At 41.7% G+C, this 22717-nt stretch overlaps 1 protein-coding gene across 1 annotated transcript in view; it reads left to right on the plus strand.

The window, feature by feature from the left end:
• CCDC34 (coiled-coil domain containing 34) overlaps positions 1 to 22717 on the plus strand; it is a gene marked incomplete at both ends in the record, with an annotated part of 55635 nt that continues 32918 nt past the window's right edge. The window contains 3 exons of the mRNA XM_082000867.1: positions 1 to 200; positions 4046 to 4178; positions 13467 to 13574. Coding sequence (XP_081856993.1) covers positions 1 to 200; positions 4046 to 4178; positions 13467 to 13574 — 441 coding nt within the window. The remainder of the gene's footprint in view (positions 201 to 4045; positions 4179 to 13466; positions 13575 to 22717) is intronic.

The raw sequence follows: 22717 nt of genomic DNA on the forward strand, positions 1-22717 counted from the left end.
ATGAGCAGCGGCGCCCGGACCCGCGGCAGGAGAAGGAGGAGGGCTGGCGCCCTCAGGCCGCCGTCCTCCGCCAGCTCCGAGGGCGAGGAGCCCTTCAGTCCCTCAGGCTGCTCCCTGCTCTCCCCCGCATCCCGCCCCAGCTCCCCGAGCGGCGAGGAGGAGGAGCGGGCGGCGGCCTGCCGGAGCCGGCGAGGCGATAGGTAACCCGTGCGTCTGGGCCTAGGTTCGAGCAGGGAGCTCGGGGCCGCCCCTTGCCTGAGGAGCAGGACTCCTGCGCCTGCCTCGCTCAGCTTGAGGCCTTGCTGGGGATGGAAGATTGTCTCATATAAATACAGATTTGTTTGCATAGATAAGAGCTGTAGGCACCTCGTTCCCTTTTTATGCTATCTTGGGAAGTCACAGGTTATGGCAGTCTTTTCTGTGGGTAGTTGAGTATTTTCGTGGCTTTGTAAATTATCAATAAGCTGTTGACCTGAGCTTCAGGGTCTTTGCAAGCTAAGGTACAGCCATTCCTGTCATCCTTTTAAACGTTCTTGGAGACTACAGGGCTGTTTTGCGATGCATATATAGCTATATCCAGAGTCAGTTTCATGTGTATGCATCGCACAGTTCTTGTTCTGTGGGTTAACCTCATTCCCTTTTAATTATATGCAAACTTAATATGTCTTCTTTCCCTCGGGATCTCCTCCGCTTGACAGACGAATAAATAATCCTTATTCCTCCCTTTAAAATAGAAGGGGGTGGAGCAGGAAGTGCCTGGAATACGACCTTTGCAATGGAAACTTTGCAGATCTGTGCAGTAACTGATGATGGATGTAACTAGCAAGACTGAACTGAGCTAAAAGTCCTAGTGGGGTAAGGGAAGGACTGCTGAGCTTCACAGGAGTGCAGGGTTCCAGTGTGGTTCTCCAGCTCCTATGGAGCGCAGTGCACAGCTCCCAGACAGACTGAGGGAATATGGGCCATGCTGAGCTTTTCTTACAAGCATTTCCTGAAAAAGGTGCTAGAAGTCCAGGCAAAGTGTTCCAACGTAGTCAGAAATAGAAGCTTCAGAGTGAAAAGGATATTAGCCTGTTTATGGTCCCTCCTGTTTCAGGTTTTCTGTTGCCTCTCCTTTTACTCCTTCCCAGTAAGCAATTTTGTTCATGTACCTTGAAGTTCTGTAGTGCTCAGTTCAAACTACTTAGTGTTTTTGCAGCCTGAGATGCTACTTGAAACAGCTCTCCTTTTGGGCCTGTTGCTGCAGTATTCCCTGGCAGCTGTAAGATGCAACTGAAGTTAACCTCTGTGAGGGCCTGAATTGGAACAATCTCATTTAAGCTTTGCGGGACCAATATATACTTCACTCATGCAGACACCACATCTGAATAATACTGCTGCTGTGTTGTAATAAGTGTCTACCAAATGTTCATATAGTAGCTTCCGTGTATAGCTGCTAAGATCTCAAAAGGTATAATAATAACAAACGCTTCTTACACAGCCACTACCTCCCCACATATGCACACACTCTCTCAAAGAGTCTTTTTGTTGGTGGTGGTGTCCTCTTAAAACTACACAAAAATTAGCCAGAGGCAGACATTTAATGTGGGAAATAGAATATTTGCAAAAAAGAAAAGCTGAAAACAAGGCCTTGTGAAATGGTGTTAGGCATTTTCATACTTTCATTATGGATCAGTGTTACATGTGATGGCGTGACTTAAGTGAATATATGGGAAATGATAATCACAATGTTTTCTATTAATCAGACTTTAGTTCTAATGCCAAATGTATCTAATTCAATTTAAGATTCTTATTTAAATACAAATATGCACTTGAGAATATGGTGCTTTGAGAAGTCTGTTATTTTAATTATTCTGAGGAAGGTCGTAGCCATGAACATACCAGCATTTCAGAAAATGGTCCTGTGAAATTAAAGGTCTGTGTGGCTCAAAATACATAATCAGTGTGCCAGGGAGAGTGCGACCAGTGGCTGGGATGCCCACTGAGAAGGATTGGGTTCCAGTCTGTGCTCTGCTGTAATCCAAGAGTTTTAGACACAGTACTGCAGAAGAGGAGAAACGCTTCTCCTAATAGTTCTTTATATTGAGCTTGTGGTTTCCTCTGTTTAAACTTCATTTTCTGTTTTTTCTTACTTGTATACAATAAGTTTTTAATTTATTACTGTGAATTTTTCTTTATAAGTGAACAGCTTGAACTTTATAATTACTGATACAAGAAAACACATTATAAATTTTTTTTTTTTTTCTTAATTCATTCCTTCTACTAGTACTTTTTCTCAGGTTGGTCTAATATGTCAGAATTATTCTAGTACAAGGTGCCATAATGCAAATTGTGCACAACAAAAGAATGTATTGAGGAAGTATCCCTGCCCAAGATGTCAAGTCTGAACAAAGCCGTGTTGGTTTCTTGAATTTGAATGCGTAATACTTTTATCCTTATCTTTAATAAACTTTCAGAGAGTTATTTTCTAACAAAATGTGTAATTATGCATTCTTAAGTTGCATCCCTTATTATATGTACCTGTTTAACAACTGTCTCTGTTAAATTTTTGGTCTTAACGCTGTAGTGTAAAAGCCTTAGGGTGCAGCAGAATGTGTTGGACAACACTGGGCTTGGGAGTGCTTGACCTGTGCTGCTTCTGTCCACATGTTGTCTGTGTGTCAAGGAGTCCTGTCAGTTCCCTTGTGTTACCACATCCCTGTGGCTGCACCGTAGGAAGAGGGTTGCGGGCAGATTCTGTGTGGGAAAAATAACCCTTTTCCAGGTTAGTTTTGGCATGAATCAGTTCCCCTGGACATGTCACAGCTTGACCAGCAAGTGGTCATGTCAGTGCACATGTGTGTGTGGGGGTAACAACAATGGAGAAGAGTAGGACAAAACTCCTTAACACTGACATTGTCTCCAAATGCTTTGTATCACAGAAATACGTTCTAAAGATTACTGGAGCTTAACATGTTTTGCAACAGGGTATTTCTATTCCCTGTGAACATGTAATACTTTTATATTGATAAAAAACAGATATCTTACGCTTAAAGGATGTATTTCAGGAGCATTAACATAATATGCTTGTTTGGATGCCTCTTCTGCAGCTTGAATTCAGCAAACAGAATTACTCACTGTAGTGTAGTATGTAGGATAGGTATTTCCAGACCCCATATGTCCACATAAAATACTAACATGAAGTCTACTTTTACTGTTTTGTTGTTAAGAAAATTTCTGTATATGATAGAAGAAATCTTATAAATAAATCTATTGGCACGTTTTCAATTTTCATTGACTTAGAACCTAATATACTGTCTTACTTATGAGGTGGTACATGTATAGAATATTATAAAAGACGCTTCTGGCCTGTGGCTATGACTGCTGCATTATTCACGAGTAAAGAAGTTATGAGTTAATTATGCAAGGTGCCCTAGTAGAAGTCTAATAGAACCTTGTATAATATCATCAAGTATTGTACTCAAACCGTATTTCTTAAGTATGTTTCCTGTGAAAGCTTTTTAGCGTGGAAAACTTTACCTATTAGAGTGACTGGATTCTTCATGCTGAGGTTGCTTGATACCATGAATCTAGTTCTATAGGACTTGAAAGAAGAAAAGATATTCTTGATTAGCCTTTGCTCATGCTAAAGACCACTTGATACATGGAGCCTCTCTGTGACCACGGACAGGATGTTAATGTTAAGTCTCTGGTTTCCCTTGGTTTCCATATGTGAGAAGAAAGGTGACATTTTGATGTTTCTGGTATTAGTTTTTATTTAATTCGTAAAAGGTAATGCTTGAATCCATTCCACGTTTGGAATGGGGCAGGGAAAATCACTAACAAGCTAGAATTTCATAAGTAGAACATAAGAGGGATGGTCAGAGGTACACTACAAATGGCATTTATCCATTCTAGAGATTACTAAGCAAGCAGACAAATAATGTCATTGTTGTCACAATATACCATAAAAGAAATATCATTTTTCAAGGCAGTAGCACTACTTAACTTTTCAATCAAATATATTAGAGATAATATTCTTTTACATTTCTTGTTTTTAATTCAGGAAGGCTGAAGGCTCTGAAGTAGCGGAGGGGGAAAAAGAGTCACCTTTGAAAGAGAATCTTTCACCGTGGGAAGAATGGTTCATTGGCAAAGAGAAGGAACTACGTGCTCGCTTACAGGCTAGAGCTGCAGAGGTGAATACATCCGATTCACTTGGTGTTAAGTCTAATACAAGACGGCAAGTACCAACATACAGGAATTTTTTTTTCTTTTGCTTGTGGGAGTAGTTTTGTCCATTATTTTTTAGTGTTTTGAGCCTCTGTAGTATTTGTGTCTGACAGTGCTGACATGATTCACGCTACATGCATTCTTTTTTGCTAAAAATTACTCTTCATTGAAGCGGTGCTGTATAATATTTTGCTTATCCAACTGTCAGGTAATGGTTCAAGTTTAAAGGATTAAAACATATTTGCTTATAATTGGTACCTTGATTTTCATCATGGGTACATACGTCTGCATGTAGGTAGTAAAACACAACAGGGCATATGCTGGGTGTAAGCATGCTAAGCTGCTTGGTTAGATATGAGACACAGTGTTGTTACTTGCTTAGTGTGCAATTATAAAATTGTTTGGGGTCCTTTCCCAGGATAGGTTTCCCTGTCCCAGCATTTCTTTCCCTCCTTCCATCTTTTGCCTCTGTGCAAATGAACAGTTCTTGAATACTGGGGCAGAATTAGTTGAGTGCACTATAACTTTTCTTGACTGTAGTTGTCTATAACTTGTCTTGTTTGTAGTTGCAGTTGATTAAACAATACTGTTGTTTAAAATCAAAATGGAAGTATTGGGTAGTGGTTAGAATAATTGCATCAAAGTTAGATAATTTCTCACTTTAGTTACAGATTTACTGTTTGACCCTGAGCAATGTCCTAACCTTTCTGTGATTCATTTTGTCTGGAAAATGAATATAACGTACAGCTGTTTTATATGGGCTACCTCATGCTGTTTATAAAACGCCCACCACTGGAAGGTTCTGGAACAGTCTTTTAGAGTTCAGCATAACACCAAAATAGTTTGTTAAACTTGAGGAATATGTTCTGATCCGTTAATATTCACCACACATTTCATGACTTCCCCTCTAGATTCCAGTTTGGTAATTGTCTCTCCCTGTTTTGTTTTTTAAATACAAAAAATGAACCAAAGTAATTTCTGGTGTCATGTAGAAAATGTGGTTTGTGTATGGACTTCTTATGTGGTCTTGATGAGGAACCAAGGCAATTTATTCTTGTGTATCACACAATAGCATTTGTACAGTACTAAATGTAATCTAGAAGATATCTCTCTTAAATATATATTAACAGCAATCACAGGACAAGCATTACCTAAAGCCATCTAGAAATCAGTGGAATGATATGTTTTAATTTGTGAGATTTGGAAAATATTAGTTGATAAAGTGCAATGTAGGCAACTCAAATAGGTTATATCAGGGGAAAAAATACAGTCAACCTTTTTGTAAGATGCCAGAAAAGAACAAAGTATGTATGTGATTGCAATATAAAAACGTGTTAGTACATTTGCATATAAAAAGTATTCTAAACAAATATCCTAAGATATCTTAACTGTGAAGTCCCAGATCTTTTGCTGACAGCAGCAGCGAGTCTGCCCTGAGTGTCAGAAATGTGAGTACATGTTTGGAGTGGATGGTACCACCTTTTACAGCAACCAGAATCCCTGCAATACAGACGTCTCAGAACTTAAAGGAGGTGTTAGTTGGTGCACCTTTGCCTCAGTACGGCAACAACTATATTTTCAAACTACGTCTGTATTGTGGGTATTTTCTTTGAGCTCTCTGTAGGCTCTTGTTTTTTCTTGATGTCTTACTAAATTGAAATTCAATGTCATAAGAAGAGGGGGTTCTCTCTTGTCGTGGTTTAGCCCCAGCTGGCAACTAAGCACCACGCAGCCGCTCACTCACTCCCCCTCCCGCAGTGGGATGGGGAAGAGAATTGGAAAAAAAACACTCGTGGGTTGAGATAAACACGGTTTAATAGGACAGAAAGAAAGAATGGAACAACAATGATAATACCAACAAAGGAATGTACAAGAACAAGTGATGCCCAATACAGCAATTGCTCACCACCCGGCGATCGACAGCCCGTCCCCGAGCAGCGATTTCCACCCCCCGGCCAACTCCAGTTTACGTACTGGGCATGACGTCGGATGGTAGGGAATATCTCTTTGGCCAGTCTGGGTCAGCTGTCCCGACTGTGCCCCCTCCCAGCTCCCCGTGCATCCCCAGCCTGCTCGCTGGCAGGCCAGCACAAGAAGCTGGACTGTCCTTGACTGCTCAGCAACAACCCAAAACATCAGCACATTATCTACAGTTTCTCATCCCAAATCCAAAACACAGTCTCACACCAGCTTCTGTGAAGAAAACCAGCTCTATCCTGGCTGAAACCAGGACAGTATCCACCCCTTATTCCATACCATTTACGTCATGCCCAGGTCCTATACTTTTCAATACATTCCAATTATTCATTTTTACTCTTCCTGTCTTTTAATATATATACACAGATATCACTTTCTTAGTCCATGGGCCATCACTTTAAAATGTCTGTGGAGTTCAGTCAGTCCGTGACTCCAGGCTTCATCCATCATAGCAGTCTCTCGGGGCAGGGGAGATGGGTTGTAGTGTTGGATTGTCATCTGGCACGGTCCATGTCCATGATCTTCAGGTCGAAGATGTCGGTCTCGAGGGATTTGTTGGGCGCAAGCTGCTGAAGCCAGTTCTGATTCCATCACTGCTGCATGTTGCTTGGTTTCAGTGAAGCTCATTCTTCATCAGTCTGGGTGATTCTTACTATAATACCATTGATATGGTAGATAGCAGCCATAGTAGTAATGTCATAATACAATTCAAATCATTGACTGTTTTCACCCAAAATCAAGTCTCCTTGAGGTACACATCGGACTTCCCCATCCTTCCGCATTACCCACCAAGTGCACCCAGGTCCCTGGGCAAAGGCAATCCCATGAACGGGTTTGCCTTTGCCTAAGGCAGGAGCAACCCAGGCTGTCTTCCCCAGCATATTTCTCACATGCACCACAGGGACTTTATCCCCTTCTACATTACGTAAAAGTTTTGATTGGGCAGGGCCGGCTCTATTAGTAGATCCCCTAGTGTTGACTAACCAGGTGGCTTTGGCTAAATGTTTATCCCAGTGTTTGAATGTCCCATCACCCATTGCTCTCAGGGTAGTCTTTAACAGTCCGTTGTATCGTTCAATTTTTCCAGAAGCTGGTGCATGATAGGGGATATGATACACCCACTCAATGCCGTGCTCTTTGGCCCAGGTGTCTATGAGGTTGTTTCGGAAATGAGTCCCATTGTCTGACTCAATTCTTTCGGGGGTGCCATGTCGCCATAAGACTTGCTTTTCAAGGCCCAGGATGGTGTTCTGGGCGGTGGCATGGGGCACAGGGTGTGTTTCCAGCCATCCGGTGGTTGCTTCCACCATGGTAAGCACATAGCGCTTGCCTTGGTGAGTTTGTGGAAGTGCGATATAGTCAATCTGCCAGGCCTCCCCATATTTATATTTCAACCATCGTCCTTCATACCAGATGGGCTTTAACCGCTTGGCTTGTTTGATCGCAGCACACGTCTCACATTCATGGATAACCTGTGCAATAGCATCCATGGTCAGGTCCACCCCTCGATCCCGAGCCCATCTATATGTTGCATCTCTTCCCTGATGGCCTGAGGTGTCATGGGCCCACTGAGCTATAAATAATTCACCCTTATGTTGCCAGTCCAGATCCACCTGAGCCACTTCAATCTTAGCAGCCTGATCCACCTGATGGTTGTTTTGATGTTCTTCGGTGGCCCGACTCTTGGGTACGTGAGCATCTACATGACGTACTTTTATGACGAGATTCTCTAGTCGGGCAGCAATATCTTGCCACAATTCAGCAGCCCAGATGGGCTTGCCTCTGCATTGCCAGTTGCTCTGCTTCCATTGCTGTAGCCACCCCCATAGAGCATTTGCCACCATCCATGAGTCAGTATAAAGATAGAGTATTGGCCATTTTTCTCGTTCAGCAATATCTAAAGCCAGCTGGATGGCTTTCACCTCCGCAAACTGACTTGATTCACCTTGTCCTTCAGCAGCTTCTGCGACTCGTCATATAGGGCTCCATACAGCAGCTTTCCACCTTCGATGTTTGCCTACAATACGACAGGACCCATCAGTAAACAGGGCATTGCCTTTCGTTCTCTGGCAGTTCATTATATGGTGGAGCCTCTTCAGCACGCGCCACCTCCTCTTCTGGTGATATTCCAAAATCTTTGCCTTCTGGCCAGTCCATGATCACTTCCAAGATTCCCAGGCGATTAAGGTTTCCTATTCGAGCCCGCTGTGTAATAAGCGCGACCCACTTACTCCACGTAGCATCAGTCGCATGATGTGTAGAGGGGACCCTCCCTTTGAACATCCAGCCCAGCACTGGCAGTCGGGGTGCCAGGAGGAGCTGTGCTTCAGTAGCAACCACTTCTGAGGCAGCTCGAACTCCTTCATAGGCTGCCAATATCTCCTTTTCAGTTGGAGTATAGCGGGACTCAGATCCCCTATATCCTCGACTCCAAAACCCTAGAGGTCGACCTCGAGTCTCTCCTGGTGCCTTCTGCCAGAGACTCCAGGTAGGGCCATTCTCCCTGGCTGCCGTGTAGAGCACATTTTTAACATCTTGTCCTGCCCGGACTGGCCCGAGAGCTACGGCATGAACTATCTCCTGTTTGATTTGTTCAAAGGCTTGTTGTTGCTCAGGGCCCCATTTGAAATCGTTCTTCTTCCGTGTCACTTGATAAAGAGGGCTTACAATCAGACTGTAATTTGCAATATGCGTTCTCCAGAAACCCACAACGCCCAGAAATGCTTGTGTTTCTTTTTTGCTAGTTGGTGGAGACATAGTTGTTGTTTTGTTGATCACATCTGTTGGGATCTGTCGACATCCGTCTTGCCATTTTATTCCTAAAAACTGGATCTCTTGTGCAGGTCCCTTGACTTTACTTTGTTTTATAGCAAAACCAGCTTTCAGAAGGATTTGAATTATTTTCTTCCCTTTCTCGAAAACTTCTTCTGCTGTGTTGCCCCATACGATGATGTCGTCAATGTATTGCAGATGCTCTGGAGCTTCACCCTGTTCCAATGCAGTTTGTATCAGCCCATGGCAAATGGTAGGGCTGTGTTTCCACCCCTGGGGAAGTCGATTCCAGGTGTATTGGACACCCCTCCAAGTGAAAGCAAACTGTGGCCTGCACTCTGCCGCCAAAGGGATCGAGAAAAACGCGTTAGCGATATCAATGGTGGCGTACCACTTGGCTGCCTTTGACTCCAGTTCATATTGAAGTTCTAGCATGTCCGGCACGGCAGCGCTCAGTGGCGGCGTGACTTCATTCAGGCCACGATAGTCTACTGTCAGTCTCCACTCTCCATTAGACTTTCGCACTGGCCATATGGGGCTGTTAAAGGGTGAGCGAGTCTTGCTGATCACTCCTTGGCTCTCCAGCCGACGAATCAGCTCATGGATGGGGATCAGGGAGTCTCTGTTGGTGCGATATTGCCGCCGGTGCACTGTTGTGGTAGCGATCGGCACCTGTTGTTCTTTGACCCTGAGCAACCCCACCACAGAAGGGTCCTCTGAGAGACCAGACAAGGTGGACAGCTGTTTAATTTCTTCCGTCTCCAAGGCAGCTATACCAAAAGCCCACCGGTACCCTTTTGGGTCCTTGAAATACCTTCTCCTGAGGTAATCTATGCCCAGGATGCACGGAGCCTCTGGGCCAGTCACAATGGGGTGCTTCTGCCACTCATTCCCAGTTAGGCTCACTTCGGCCTCCAGCACAGTCAGCTGTTGGGATCCCCCTGTCACTCCAGAAATACAGATGGGTTCTGCCCCTATATGGCTTGATGGCATCAGGGTACATTGTGCACCGGTGTCCACTAAAGCCTTATATTCCTGTGGGTCTGATGTGCCAGGCCATCTAATCCACACAGTCCAATAAACTCGGTTGTCCCTCTCCTCTGCCTGGCTGGAGGCAGGGCCCCTCTAGTCCTGGTCATAGTACTCGTTACCCACTTCTTGTAAATAGGAATCAGAAGTCCCTTCAAGAGGATCAGAGGTGAGATCAGCTCTTCTATTCTTTCTGGGAAGCTGCCCACTGGAAAGTGGAGCGACGATTTTTCTGGAGGAACCTGAACCCCCTTTTGTAATTGTCTTTCCTTGCAGCTCACGTACTCGTGCCTCTAGGGTCAAGGTAGGTTTTCCATCCCACTTCCTCATGTCCTCTCCGTAGTCACGCGATTGAAACCACAGGGTGGCTCGTGGTGTGTATCCTCTATATCTTCTCTCTTGAACAGAAGAGCGCTTACTCCTAATGGCTGAGACACTGGTCCGTCCAGGTGGAGGGTAGGGCATATCCTCTTTGAATTGCCGGAACTCCCGGGACAGTTTCTCTACAGCAGACATGCAGGCCCGTAGGGAGGAAGAGAGACTTTCTTCGTATTGCCGGAGTTGGCCAGCCAATTCATCCACCGTTGGTCTCTCTCCATCTTTCCAGGCCATTACTGCTAATGAGTTGGCATATGATGAGGGTGCACTCCGTACAAACTTCCGCCACATAGGTCGTGTGCAATTGACTTCATCTGGGTCTTTGGATGATTGTCCATTGTCCAAGTCACCGTAAATCACTTCCAGCACAGCTAGCTCCCTCAGGTACTGGATACCTTTCTCCATGGTGGTCCACTTGCCTGGGTGACATAGAACATCTTCCTTGAAGGGGTACCTTTCCTTCACACCTGACAGGTGTCGTCTTCAGAGACTGAGGACTTGTGCACCTTTTCCAATTGCTTTGTCAATGCTCCCTTCCCTAGGAAGGGGTCCCAGCTGCTTGGCTTCCCTACCCTCTAATTCCAGGCTACTGGCCCCATTATCCCAGCATCGGAGCAGCCAGGTGACAATGTGCTCACCTGGACGACGGCTGAAATCCTTTCACGTATCTCGCAATTCACTCAGGGATAGAGATCGGGTAGTTACCGTCTCTTTTATGAGTTCTTCCTCTTCCTCCTCTTCAAGCGATGACTCGCTCTCTTCCCTCTTCCATCCTTGTGATGGCCCTGCTTCAGAGCACTCTGCCTCCTCACTCTCTTCCTCTGGCTCCTTCTTAGAAATATCTTCCTCTTCCCTTACTAAACGAGCTGACTTCCGCTTCCAGGATTTCTTCTTTTGTACAGGGGCAACTGATACCGGGATGGGCTGGTTCTCTGGTTCAGCTGCAACAGTCTGAGTAGCTACAGTGCCCGCCGTGGGGGTTGGAGTAGTCACAGTGCCTGCCACATTGCCATCAGACCCAGAGAGCCTCTCTCCCCTTTGCATAGTGTTAAACAGAGCTTGGTAGGCATGGGCCAGGCCCCAGCACATTGCAATGATTTGTGTCTCCTTGGAGCTGCCAGGCTGACAGCATACTTCTTCCAAATATTCTGCTAGTTTATCAGGATTCCGCACTTGTTTGGGAGTGAAGTTCCAAAACCCTGGAGGTGCCCACCGCCCCAGGCATTTGCCCATGCTGTTCCACACACCCTGCCATTCATAACTATCCAGCCGTGGGGCAGATCTCCGAGTGATATTCTTAAATTGCTTGCCAACCTTAGACAAAACCGAAACAATGTTCCCCAGAAGTAGCAATAGAGGTATTTTAACTACCCAAGGGTGTTCAAAATACTGAAAAATTATTGTGATGAAGGAGGAAATGTTATGATAGAGGGTAGCAAAGGTACCACTCTGCATTTCCTCCATAAAAAACCTTTCAGAGGCGGAAGTATAATGGCTAATCGTCTCCACAAGACAGTAGCCAAAATACAGTAACGGCTTTAGTACAGAGCTCAGATGATACCACATTAAGCTCAAGGTCAGTGCTCTAAAAACAAAACTCACAGGTGAGACATTACTAATCATCGCAGAGTGCAGCAGCCCGCAGAAACCAACACCGATCCTTAACATGTACAGCAAAGACGAGAGCATCATGCAAATCAAATAAACTGATACTGTGACCTGCAACCGTTATTATCTCAAGCCTCGTGCCCCACGTTGGGCGCCAAAAAGGACTGTCGTGGTTTAGCCCCAGCCGGCAACTGGGGCTAAACAGCACCACGCAGCCGCTCACTCACTCCCCCTCCCGCAGTGGGATGGGGAAGAGAATTGGAAAAAAAAAACTCGTGGGTTGAGATAAACACGGTTTAATAGGACAGAAAGAAAGAAGGGAACAACAATGATAATACCAACAAAGGAATGTACAAGAACAAGTGATGTCCAATACAGCAGTTGCTCACCACCCCGTGACCAACAGCCCGTCCCCGAGCAGCGATTTCCACCCACCGGCCAACTCCAGTTTACGTACTGGGCATGACGTCGGATGGTAGGGAATATCTCTTTGGCCAGTCTGGGTCAGCTGTCCCGACTGTGCCCCCTCCCAGCTCCCCGTGCATCCCCAGCCTGCTCGCTGGTAGGCCAGCACAAGAAGCTGGACTGTCCTTGACTGCTCAGCAACAACCCAAAACATCAGCACATTATCTACCGTTTCTCATCCCAAATCCAAAACACAGTCTCACACCAGCTTCTGTGAAGAAAACCAGCTCTATCCTGGCTGAAACCAGGACATCTCTGAAACTGACTGCAGTGTAGGGACCATAAAATCAGTTTCATGCAAATAATTCCATCTGTCTGTATTTGAAGGTGTGAATTCTCATTGAAAAATAGCACTTTGTGCTAATGATACTGTTAGAGAAGCTAGACATCTCAAACTGTCATCTTAGTCATGTTCTTTCTTCATAGATTAATTTCCTTGGAGAGATAGAAGTGATTGCTTATATACTGTATGTCCTGTAAAGATAATATACTTTGGAATGTCTTCTCTCATCTTCAAAATAAAGCCCCCTTTTCAAAGTTTGCTAAAATGTACAGTAATTTTGTCTTTAATAAGGTTTGGGTTAAGCCTTAAGGTTCCTGTAGTTCTGGTACTAAAATTCACAAGTGAGTAATATTTCACTTAGCTTTTGATGCCTTCCTGAATGCAGAGCACTATACCATGTAAATTTTAAGTATTGTGGAAAAGTATTGCTGCAAACTAAGATTCCACTGACTGAAAGGACATTAAAATAAGCTGAGGAGTGATTTCTTATGTTGAATTGTTTCCAAAGCCAAATTAAAATAAGTATTTCCAGTTCACACTCTAAAAATTATACATTTCCATTGATTGTATTTCATAATATTTCTGTGTTGACTGTCACCCATGTTTTCCAAAATCTTAGTGAAGAAAAAATTCCAAAATCTAATGCTTACATTGTTTTGGCTTGTAGCACTATTTCCAGTATTGAGTGTAATGGTGTAGACAGTCACCACAGACCTAATATGCATACTTTTTCTTTAATTAGGAAATGAGTATACAGCTTGAGAAGATGAAGCAAAAGCAAGAATGTGAAAGGAAGAAAAGGATAGCTGAAGAGAAGCACAAGGAATGGGTACAAAAAAAGAGAGAAGAGGTAAATATTGCTTTGGCTGCAAATATTCTAGAACATACCATGCTTAAGTAAACCTATGTAAAATTTACTTAGACTGTTTGGACAACCATGTTTTTAGTTGGGTGAATGAATGGCTGTTTCAACTGAAAATTATAAAACCATGCCAATGCAGTTAAATATTTTTCCAAGACTGATTTCTTCTTTTTCCGTAAGGTATAGAGAGATCTGTTTTCTGAGTAGTCAGATAACTGACAATTGGCCTACATCTTGTGCAGTAGCCTTCTGCTAATTATAGCTGAGGTTCTGGTCTTCAGTATACCCTACTCTTTCTGACTTCCTAGGTTCAATGCCCAAGCATTTTGGGTAAAGTGTACGTCTTAACTGTCTGCAATGTCTTGTACACAAAGCAGAGCCAGAAAAAGGATTTGGTTAAGTGCCATTGTGGACAGGCAAATAGTATGGTAGAGTTTAGAGGGATAATTGAGGTGTGAGGCCAGATTCAGGAAATTCTCAGTAGACCACAGTTAGCAATTGGGAATTCCTTCATCCAAAAAGTTATTTCTGAGTGGGATAAAACATTTTTTAAGCTCTCTTAAGAGGGATGCCTAAGTCCAGGGTCAGAAGCAGACAGAATCCTGACCTCAGTGGGGCACTGTACAGCTCTGTGTCACAGAAAGCAAGCATGTGTATTGGGTGGCAAAAATGGAACCGTTTGGGAAGCTTGGTTTTGTTCAACCCCTAGTAGTTCGTGGGCATGTGTGTTCATTGTTTTATGGTCTGTAGCAGTATCAGTTGCTTACTGTTCTGTACTTCTGGTTCTGAATAAAATCAGATGAAAATTGATTAAAAATATCACAATGGCACTAGCTGGGCTAGATATTCAGACCTCATACGTTTTTCTTCACCATTTCAGAAGTCCCTGTTCAGATTCAGTGTAGAACCACTACAATAACCTGTGTTTGGATCTAACCTAATTACACTTAATCTCAGTGCTGACTGGATGATTGGCATAACCCCACCCCCAAACCAATCGTGTTCTAAGCATTTATTATGATATAGAAAGGGTCCTTCCTACTAAAGCACACAACAAAAAATAGAAGATTTATTATTCAGAACAAAGAATGCCATTTTCCTCTTCTAAAATGCAAATTAAATTATCGGTGTCTGTAACTATTCATTGGGTTGCAAGAGTTTGGAATGCCTGTTAAAATTGTTTGCAGTTCAAGCCAGTGAAAGTTCTTGTTATCTATCCTCCATCCCGCACTCCCCTACTCCCCCGCCTTCAACTTCTGTGAACTTCTAAGTATTTGGGTCCTCCTTGGACCTTTGTCTTTGTGGATTTACTAATTAACTTCTTTTCTGTTGTGAATGGGGATAGGAAGTCTTTTTTTATGGTAATCACATCAGCCCAGAGGAAGAGGAAAAACTATATTTGTGTCTGGACTTTATCATATTATATTTTGGAAGGATAAGGTCATCCCTAGGCCATGTCCCAAGCTTTTACCAAAAGTAATCTGATTTTCATTTAAATCAGATGACTCATTGGCTAGTCTTTTCTGTAAACCACGCTAAAATCAAGAACAAACGGAACTTAAAAGCTTAGCTGTTGTTAGGATATTAACATTTGTGCTGCATAGACATTACCATGTCAAGTTTCCACAAGATTGTCTGTGGATCTGGACACAGACTGAAGCATAAATGTGTCAGTTCAGTCACTAAGAAGGTGTTTAAAATTGTATGAAGATTTTCACGTGAAGTTTAAGGTTAGATTCATGAGCACTGACAGTTGCTATGATTTTCTTGGGGAGTGTGTGTACATCTCATATTTGGGAAGGCTCACTTCATTTCCTCAGAGAAGTGTCAAAAGGTGCTCCTTGAGGCAAAACTCGCAGTTTTCTTTACTGAAATATCCATTAAGCAGTCACCTTTTTCATATCCAGTTGTGGATTCTGAGCCCCTGTGTGTAGACTGCAGAAGACGCTTTACTTGACAGGAGGCAGTACTTTTGGGGATGTTACCTTTATGATCTCCACCAGTCTGTATCCTTTCCCATTGCTGAATACTGTACTGACGAAGGAAGTAAAGGATGGTTGAGTGTCCCTGAAACTTTTTTCTTCACTTTGAGCATCCAGCACCAGGGGAGACTGCTGGAAAAATCCTCATACCTTGAATGTGAGAGACATTTATGTCAGAAGTAAAATGTTTGTATATGCATAAAAGAATTCTGCTTTTTTTCTGTATGCCAAGCCAGTTTTCTTGCATTTTGTTGCATGGCAATGTCAGTCGTGATGCTCTGACTCTTAAATACAGTCCTTTAGGGTCAGGGTAGGAAGCAAAGCTTGTGCAATATTTTTGTTCACTGTCAGTTTCTTTTTTTTTAATTGTTTAATATATATTTAAAACTATATGCTGTGAAGTTTTTTATGCTTTCAATCATTTTGCATAAACTATTTTTTAAAATAAAGGAATCATAACCATTTAATATTCTTCTGTGTAAATAGCTTTTGTGATTTTAAAGGTTGTAAATGAACTAGGAGTAATATATTGAAATACGAACAATGAAAGACCTTTCTAAACCATGAAATATGTTTATGCAAATATGGCAAAATATTGCAGCTCACTAGAAATTAAAAGCTTAATAAAATCAACTGTCAGGCACTACCCTGGTTCTACTAATGCCTTTACAGTTGTCAGGAAGATACTAGATCTCTGCTGGACAAAACCAGTCTTACTTTCTCTCTCTTCTAAGGTTGAGTCATTTGTGGGCAAACAGTAAATTGTCTGTTTGACTTGTTTTGTTTTAGATGTAACAGAGCTCTATTTTTTAACAAATCACATGAATATCAATCAAAATATTTTAACTCTAAAATATCACCAAACATGCTTTTGATTCCAGAAGAAAATTTGCTTGAACCCAACATGATTTTGTATGTAACTAAAACTTTTGTTTCTGAGTTATTGTTAGATTTATTGATAAAAATGAGGTGGGCATGATATAAGTGCTGAGCAAGCAAAGTTGGTGTTCAGTGTCATGTTTTCATTATTAAAGCAGCCTTGATTTGAGTGGTATGCAGAACTGGACATAGATCAGCAAAGCTGTTAGAATCTGTGTTAATCTTTCTGGAATGTTAAAATGTTTGCTTGATTGGTAATTGCTGTATTTAGACTCCAGTTTGCTGGAGCTCTGCATAGGCAACTCATAGCTGAACTGTGAAGTTTGAAAAGAAAGGAATTGATGTCCTCAATCCCCATCTCATCATAGAACTAAATCTTGAATTTCTCTGACCACATTCTTCCAAGTTCTTTGAAAATATGTGATTCTTCTGTTCAAATTCAAGAACTATAGAAGGGGCAGTAGTCAGACTCATACTTTTTAAATACAAAGGTTTAGATTAAACCTTTGAAAAATTCTCGAAAACATTAGACTGCAAAATATTCAATGTTGGACTGATTTTGAAAATCCGTTTGCATGTAGCTTCTTCTGACATTGTCTACAGTGATTTTGTAGCTGAATGTTTTCTTAAAAGTTAAATATATTTAGTGTAACTATGTAGTTTAATATGCTGATATGCTAAGTATGTACTAAACCTGAACAGTTTATGGAAGCATTCTGAACAAATACACAGCACTCGTATTAACGGCAGAGAAGATAAAGTATTTGAAGGGCCAGTCAAGGACCCATTCTTAGTAGAATTAAGTTTTTTACTGAAAAGAAAAGCAAGAGGAACAGAACGGCTAGAATTTATCACTTAAAAAAAAAAGAGAGAACTTCAAAGTCTATTTCTTGTTTATATGCTGATTCCCTGTAGAAACTGAACAGATCAGTTAACTTCAGTCATTGTTCTCCACCACTGAATAAGTTTAAACCAACACCACTCTCACTTCATCCCCCCAAACTGTATCTTGGAATTGTTTGGATCGGGGGACTTACTTGTGTGACACATTTTGGAAATCTCCTCTCCATAGTGGCATCTTTGACTCGTGTCTTGTCAAAATTGTTCTCGCTTAACAAATGAAGGTTTTGTGACTGTTTGGCTTAGGAGGCTGTAGATGATACCTAGACTGTTTACAGACTTGGGTAAATAACAGTTTAAGGAAAGATAAAAAGTACTGCTTAACATCTTCAAAGTATGTGGGAATCCCATTTCTGGTTCCTTCCAAGGATTTTTCTCTCATCTAAATTCTGATGGATTAATATGTGATGACGAAACTCTGGCTGGGTGTCGTGGTTTAGCCCCAGCCGGCAACTAAGAACCACGCAGCCGCTCGCTCACTCTCCCTCCCACAGTGGGACGGGGGTGAGAATTAGGAAAAAACCTCGTGGGTTGAGATAAACACGGTTTAATAGGACAGAAAGAAAGAAGGGAACAATAATGATAATACCAACAAAGGAATGTACAAGAACAAGTGATGCCCAATACAGAAGTTGCTCACCACCCCGTGACCAACAGCCCATCCCCGAGCAGCGATTTTTCCCGGCCAACTCCAGTTTATGTACTGGGCATGACGTCGGATGGTAGGGAATATCTATTTGACCAGTCTGGGTCAGCTGTCCCGGCTGTGTCCCCTCCCAGCTCCCCGTGCACCCCCAGCCTGCTTGCTGGCAGGCCAGCACAAGAAGCTGGACTGTCCTTGACTGCTCAGCAACAACCCAAAACATCAGCACATTATCAACAGTTTCTCATCCCAAATCCAAAACAGAGTCTCACACTAGCTTCTGTGAAGAAAACCAGCTCTATCCTGGCTGAAACCAGGACACTGGGTATAAAATATAAAAAAAAAAAAAAAAAAAAAAGAGTGATAGATGAGGTGACAGATGTTCAGAGCTGGTCACTCTTTCATACTTTCTTTTCTCTGAAGACCACCAGTATTCAGAATTTGTCCAATGTGCTTCAATTTCAAGTTCCTTCACAGTGTGACCAGGTTCTGGTTCTACCACCTGATAACTTACTGTGTTCTACTCAGTGGAACTTTCTGGAGATGCTAGTGAAAAGCTTCTCCTCTCTTCTGGGAAATAAGTAAGGTGCTGTCTGAAGCCAGTTTGGGTTGGTTGGTTTTTTTTTTCTTCTCTCTTTTGCCCTTGAATTAATCAATTCAAGACAAATGCAGCCTTCTTCCAGGAGGAAAATTTTACCCTTACAACCTCATCTCCCAGGAATGAGGTGCAGTATGAAGAACTCCTTGCTAGAGTTTGCTTTACAAACCTTTGTCTTTTCAGAGTCCCTTTTTTCCTTATTCTGTGTCCTCTTCTTGGTATTTCTCTAAAGAACTGAGGATGGTTTTGACTATAGACCTTTATGTAGTCTCACGTGAAATGTTCTTATCTTCAAGTAAATGGGGACCCAGCCCCTGCCTTTATAGTTTGTAAGCGTAATTTGGGTTTAAGACTTGCCCGCCTATCAAGAGTGTTGTGTTTACAAGACTGTATTTGAAGAACCCCAGGTATATATGACTTACTTCCTAATGTTCTGTCATTAAATAGGAAGCTTGTTGTTGACAGTAGCAAGTTGTTTTCTTTTCCTGTTTTAGATGAACTTTTGATCCTGAAATGTGGAGTCTCTTTCATTCCTATTAACAACTGTGGGATTGAAAACTTAAGTAAGGTACACGTAATTCCTGAATTACTGATTAATTGCCTTCAAATCAAAGTACCAAAAGCTTTGAGAAATGCATTGTGGATGCATAAACTGTGAAGTGTCTGTAAACTGATGTGACTGTTTAATTCTTTAGAACATTTTCAGAACCTCCTATGAACCTCCTAATGCTGGATAAAATATTAGGATTAAAGGTCAGGTCTGATGACAACAGCTTTTTGATTAAATATTTTAAAAATTAAGACTGATGTAGTGCACTCCACCCTCTCTGTTCTATTTAATATGGTGTGTTTTCAATCATATTTAATTCACCTTTATTGGCTCTGCAAAACTACTTCATTCTCAGAATGACAATAGAATATAAGTTTAGAAATATTTAGAGTGTTCAATTCATGTGTATGTGTACATATAAATATTTGTATTATATATTGTTGTGGGTTAGCCCCAGTAGGCAGCTAAGCCCCACACAGTAGCTCACTTGCCCCCAGTGAGATGGGGGAGAGAATCAGAAGGGTAAAAGTGAGAAAACTTGTGAGCTGAGGTAGACAGTTTAATAGGGGAAGCAAAAGCTGCGTGCACAAACAAAGCAAAACAAGGAATTCATTCAGCACTTGCCATCAGCAGGCAGGTGTTCAGCCTTTTCCAGGAAAGCAGGGCTCCATCTCCCATAACGGTTACTTGGGAAGACAAACGCCATAACTCCTCTAATGTCCTCCCCTTTCATCCTTCTTTCCCCAGCATTTATTGCTGAGCAGTGTGTCATGTGGCACAGGATATCCCTTTGGTCAGCCAGGGTCAGCTCTCCAGCTGTGTTCTCTCCCAACTTCTTGTGTACTCCTGACCTACTCGCTGTCAGGGCAGAGTGAGAAACAGAAAAGTCCTTGAAGGTGCATAAGCGCTGCTTAGCAATAACTAAACCACTGTTGTATTATCAACACTGTTTTGGTCACAAACCCAAAACATAGCACCACAGAAGCTGGTTTGAAGAAAATTAACTCCATCCCAGCCAAAAACCACTATATATATGTAATACATGTATTTGCAACAATAACTGAAATCTCGGAAGTGAAATGCTTGCATCACAAAATAACTGTTGTTAACATGCTTGTCTTTAGTCTTTAACTTGCATATAATACTTTATGCTATATTAATGTGATATCTAGAAGAGTTGTAAGAGCAAGTAACTTCAAAGTAACAAAGTTACACATTTTACATTGAAAAAACTAATTGTTCTAGTACCAAGTTAATTTGACTGTAGTATTTCAAACACTTTCTGCATTGTTGAATAGACCATAAGGCATCACTTTTTATTTTTCCTTAAAAGCAAATATGAGTAAAGCAGGCATTTATCATAGAACTTTGACATTCAACTTTTTTTTTTCTTGTTCATTTTTTTCTTTTAGTAAGTCCCCATTACTTACGGGAAAATATAATTTTAATGGAAAACAGGTACAGAATGGGAAAATCCTGTTTTGATGCTTTTGCATTGAGAATTTTGTTCGTATAATTTACTTTGCTATTGGCTGATAGTCTTTATAAGAAGGAAAAAGCAATAAGAAATATGAAAGCCTAGAACCAACACAGTAAAATAATGAATGACAATGTTCTTGGAGCAGAATTCCCTTTCTTGGTGTGCTGCGTGATTCCTCCCAGAAGAGAGACTTGGATTACAACTCTTACTCCAAAGACTTTTTGTTTAATGCATACTTTGTCTCACCATTGTTAATATAGAACACAGATTGTTCCGGAGCTTGAGCGTTGACTTTCAAGTTAGAGTCATGCTCACTCATGCTCTTTTTCTTTCATCCAGTGAATCGTTAATTATTTTGTGAGGAGTGGTACTGCTTCAACAGGAGGGGTGGAGAATCCTGTCATCCCAGCCTGCAGCCTGGTAGATGGAGTCTTCTCCCCACAGTGGGACATGTTAGTTTGAATCCTCTCAGGCAGAGAAGTAATGAAGTCCGGATCTTCCCTGTCCTAGGTTAATGTTCTAACAGCTGAACTGTTGTTCGCAGTCAAAGCAGTGGTTGCTGCTACATTTTATGTAGAGCCTGATGTGCTATCGTTATTGCTGATGACAGTTTAGACTTGAAAGAGATGCTGAGATGTTCACCTTTTTCAAGACTGAACCCTTTCAAGAAATGTATTTGTGAGGGAAGCTTAAAAACCTAGTATAAATAGTTTCCAATCTTGAGAACCAAAGGCATTTAAGAATTCAAATTTTCTGTTTACATGCCCAAGTCTGTCTTTACATATATAAACTCTTTTGTGACTCTGGACTTTCTTAAGGTTTTTTTTCTGCATATTGTGGATTTTTCAGAATCTAGACCTGGAGTACTCTAAAAAAAGAGGCTGCTTTTTTTATTGTTTTTTAGCACAGTGTTGATATGTCTTTACACAAACTTTTCTATGAGGTCGTGCATGGACAATGCCATGGTTATAATTTTAGGTTATACCTGAATCTTAATTGTATCCAGACTTGCCTTCAGATTTCTGTAAGTAGAATGAACTACTTTCTCATGGTTAGTGTTAGAATGAGTTTTAGATAGACTTGTGGAGAAGGAATTCAGGGAGGCAGATGATTAAAATATGAGTGCTTGTGTATTTCAGCAGCATTTGTGGAGTCTGCATTCTTCTAAAGATCCTGAGAGTGTTGAGGAACTAAGTACATTAAGACTTTCTGCTTCTCATATATATTGAGTACCCACATGAAAGAAGCACAGTTTGAGAGAAAGATCCATGTTTGTAACCATCTTACAGTTCTCCAATTTCTATACTGCAGCAGGATCTGCATTAACTTTGTGTGAGCTTGAGCCATAAATCGTTGTAAACCCGCCTGTCAGCAGACAACTGCAGCTCAGTGTTGTTTCACTGGCCTCCTTTTTAACCTCTTGTTTTTTTCACATGCCAGTTCTGTAGAGATTAAAGAAGTATTTCTGTAGGCTAGACTTGGTGACTGAACTGTGTAATAGGGCTAAATTGAAAAGATAATTACAATTGGCCAAACAGTCCAGATTTCTGAGGCTACCAAATGTGATTGACGTTCAGGATTATTGTGAGGATAAATGAGGAAATGTGGATGTATGTTCTGATGTTGACAGTGTGTATATTTCACCATCAGTCAGTGTAAAATGATGCTAGATTATGGTAGCTAGGATGTCAGAGCAAACAGCTGTGAAATAGAACCATCGGTTATCTCTGAAAAGATCTACGTTGTCACATTCTGCAGACCAGAAAATGGAGAAGGATTGCTGTGAGAAGTATCTTAAAAATACAAACCACAACATTAATTTCTGAAAATATTTCTAGTCAGTGACACTCTACATAGAAAATGCGGAATAGAAAGCAGCTCTGCACTTGACTCTTTCCAGCTTCTCATTTGATCATTGATATGAAAACACAGAAATATATTTTTTATTAATTTTCTTCCAGTTGGATATAGTGTCTCTGTTTCAGTGGCAGTTGGGCTGTTTTCTGCCTGGAAAATTGTTTAGTATTTTTACCTTCTGTCAGAAAGTGGGATGCTTCTTCAAATTTTGAGTTCCTTTGACAGCTCTCCACCTCTACATA

The sequence above is a fragment of the Phaethon aethereus genome (assembly GCF_964289735.1).
Source record: "Phaethon aethereus genome assembly, chromosome: 5".
Lineage (NCBI taxonomy): Eukaryota > Metazoa > Chordata > Aves > Phaethontiformes > Phaethontidae > Phaethon > Phaethon aethereus.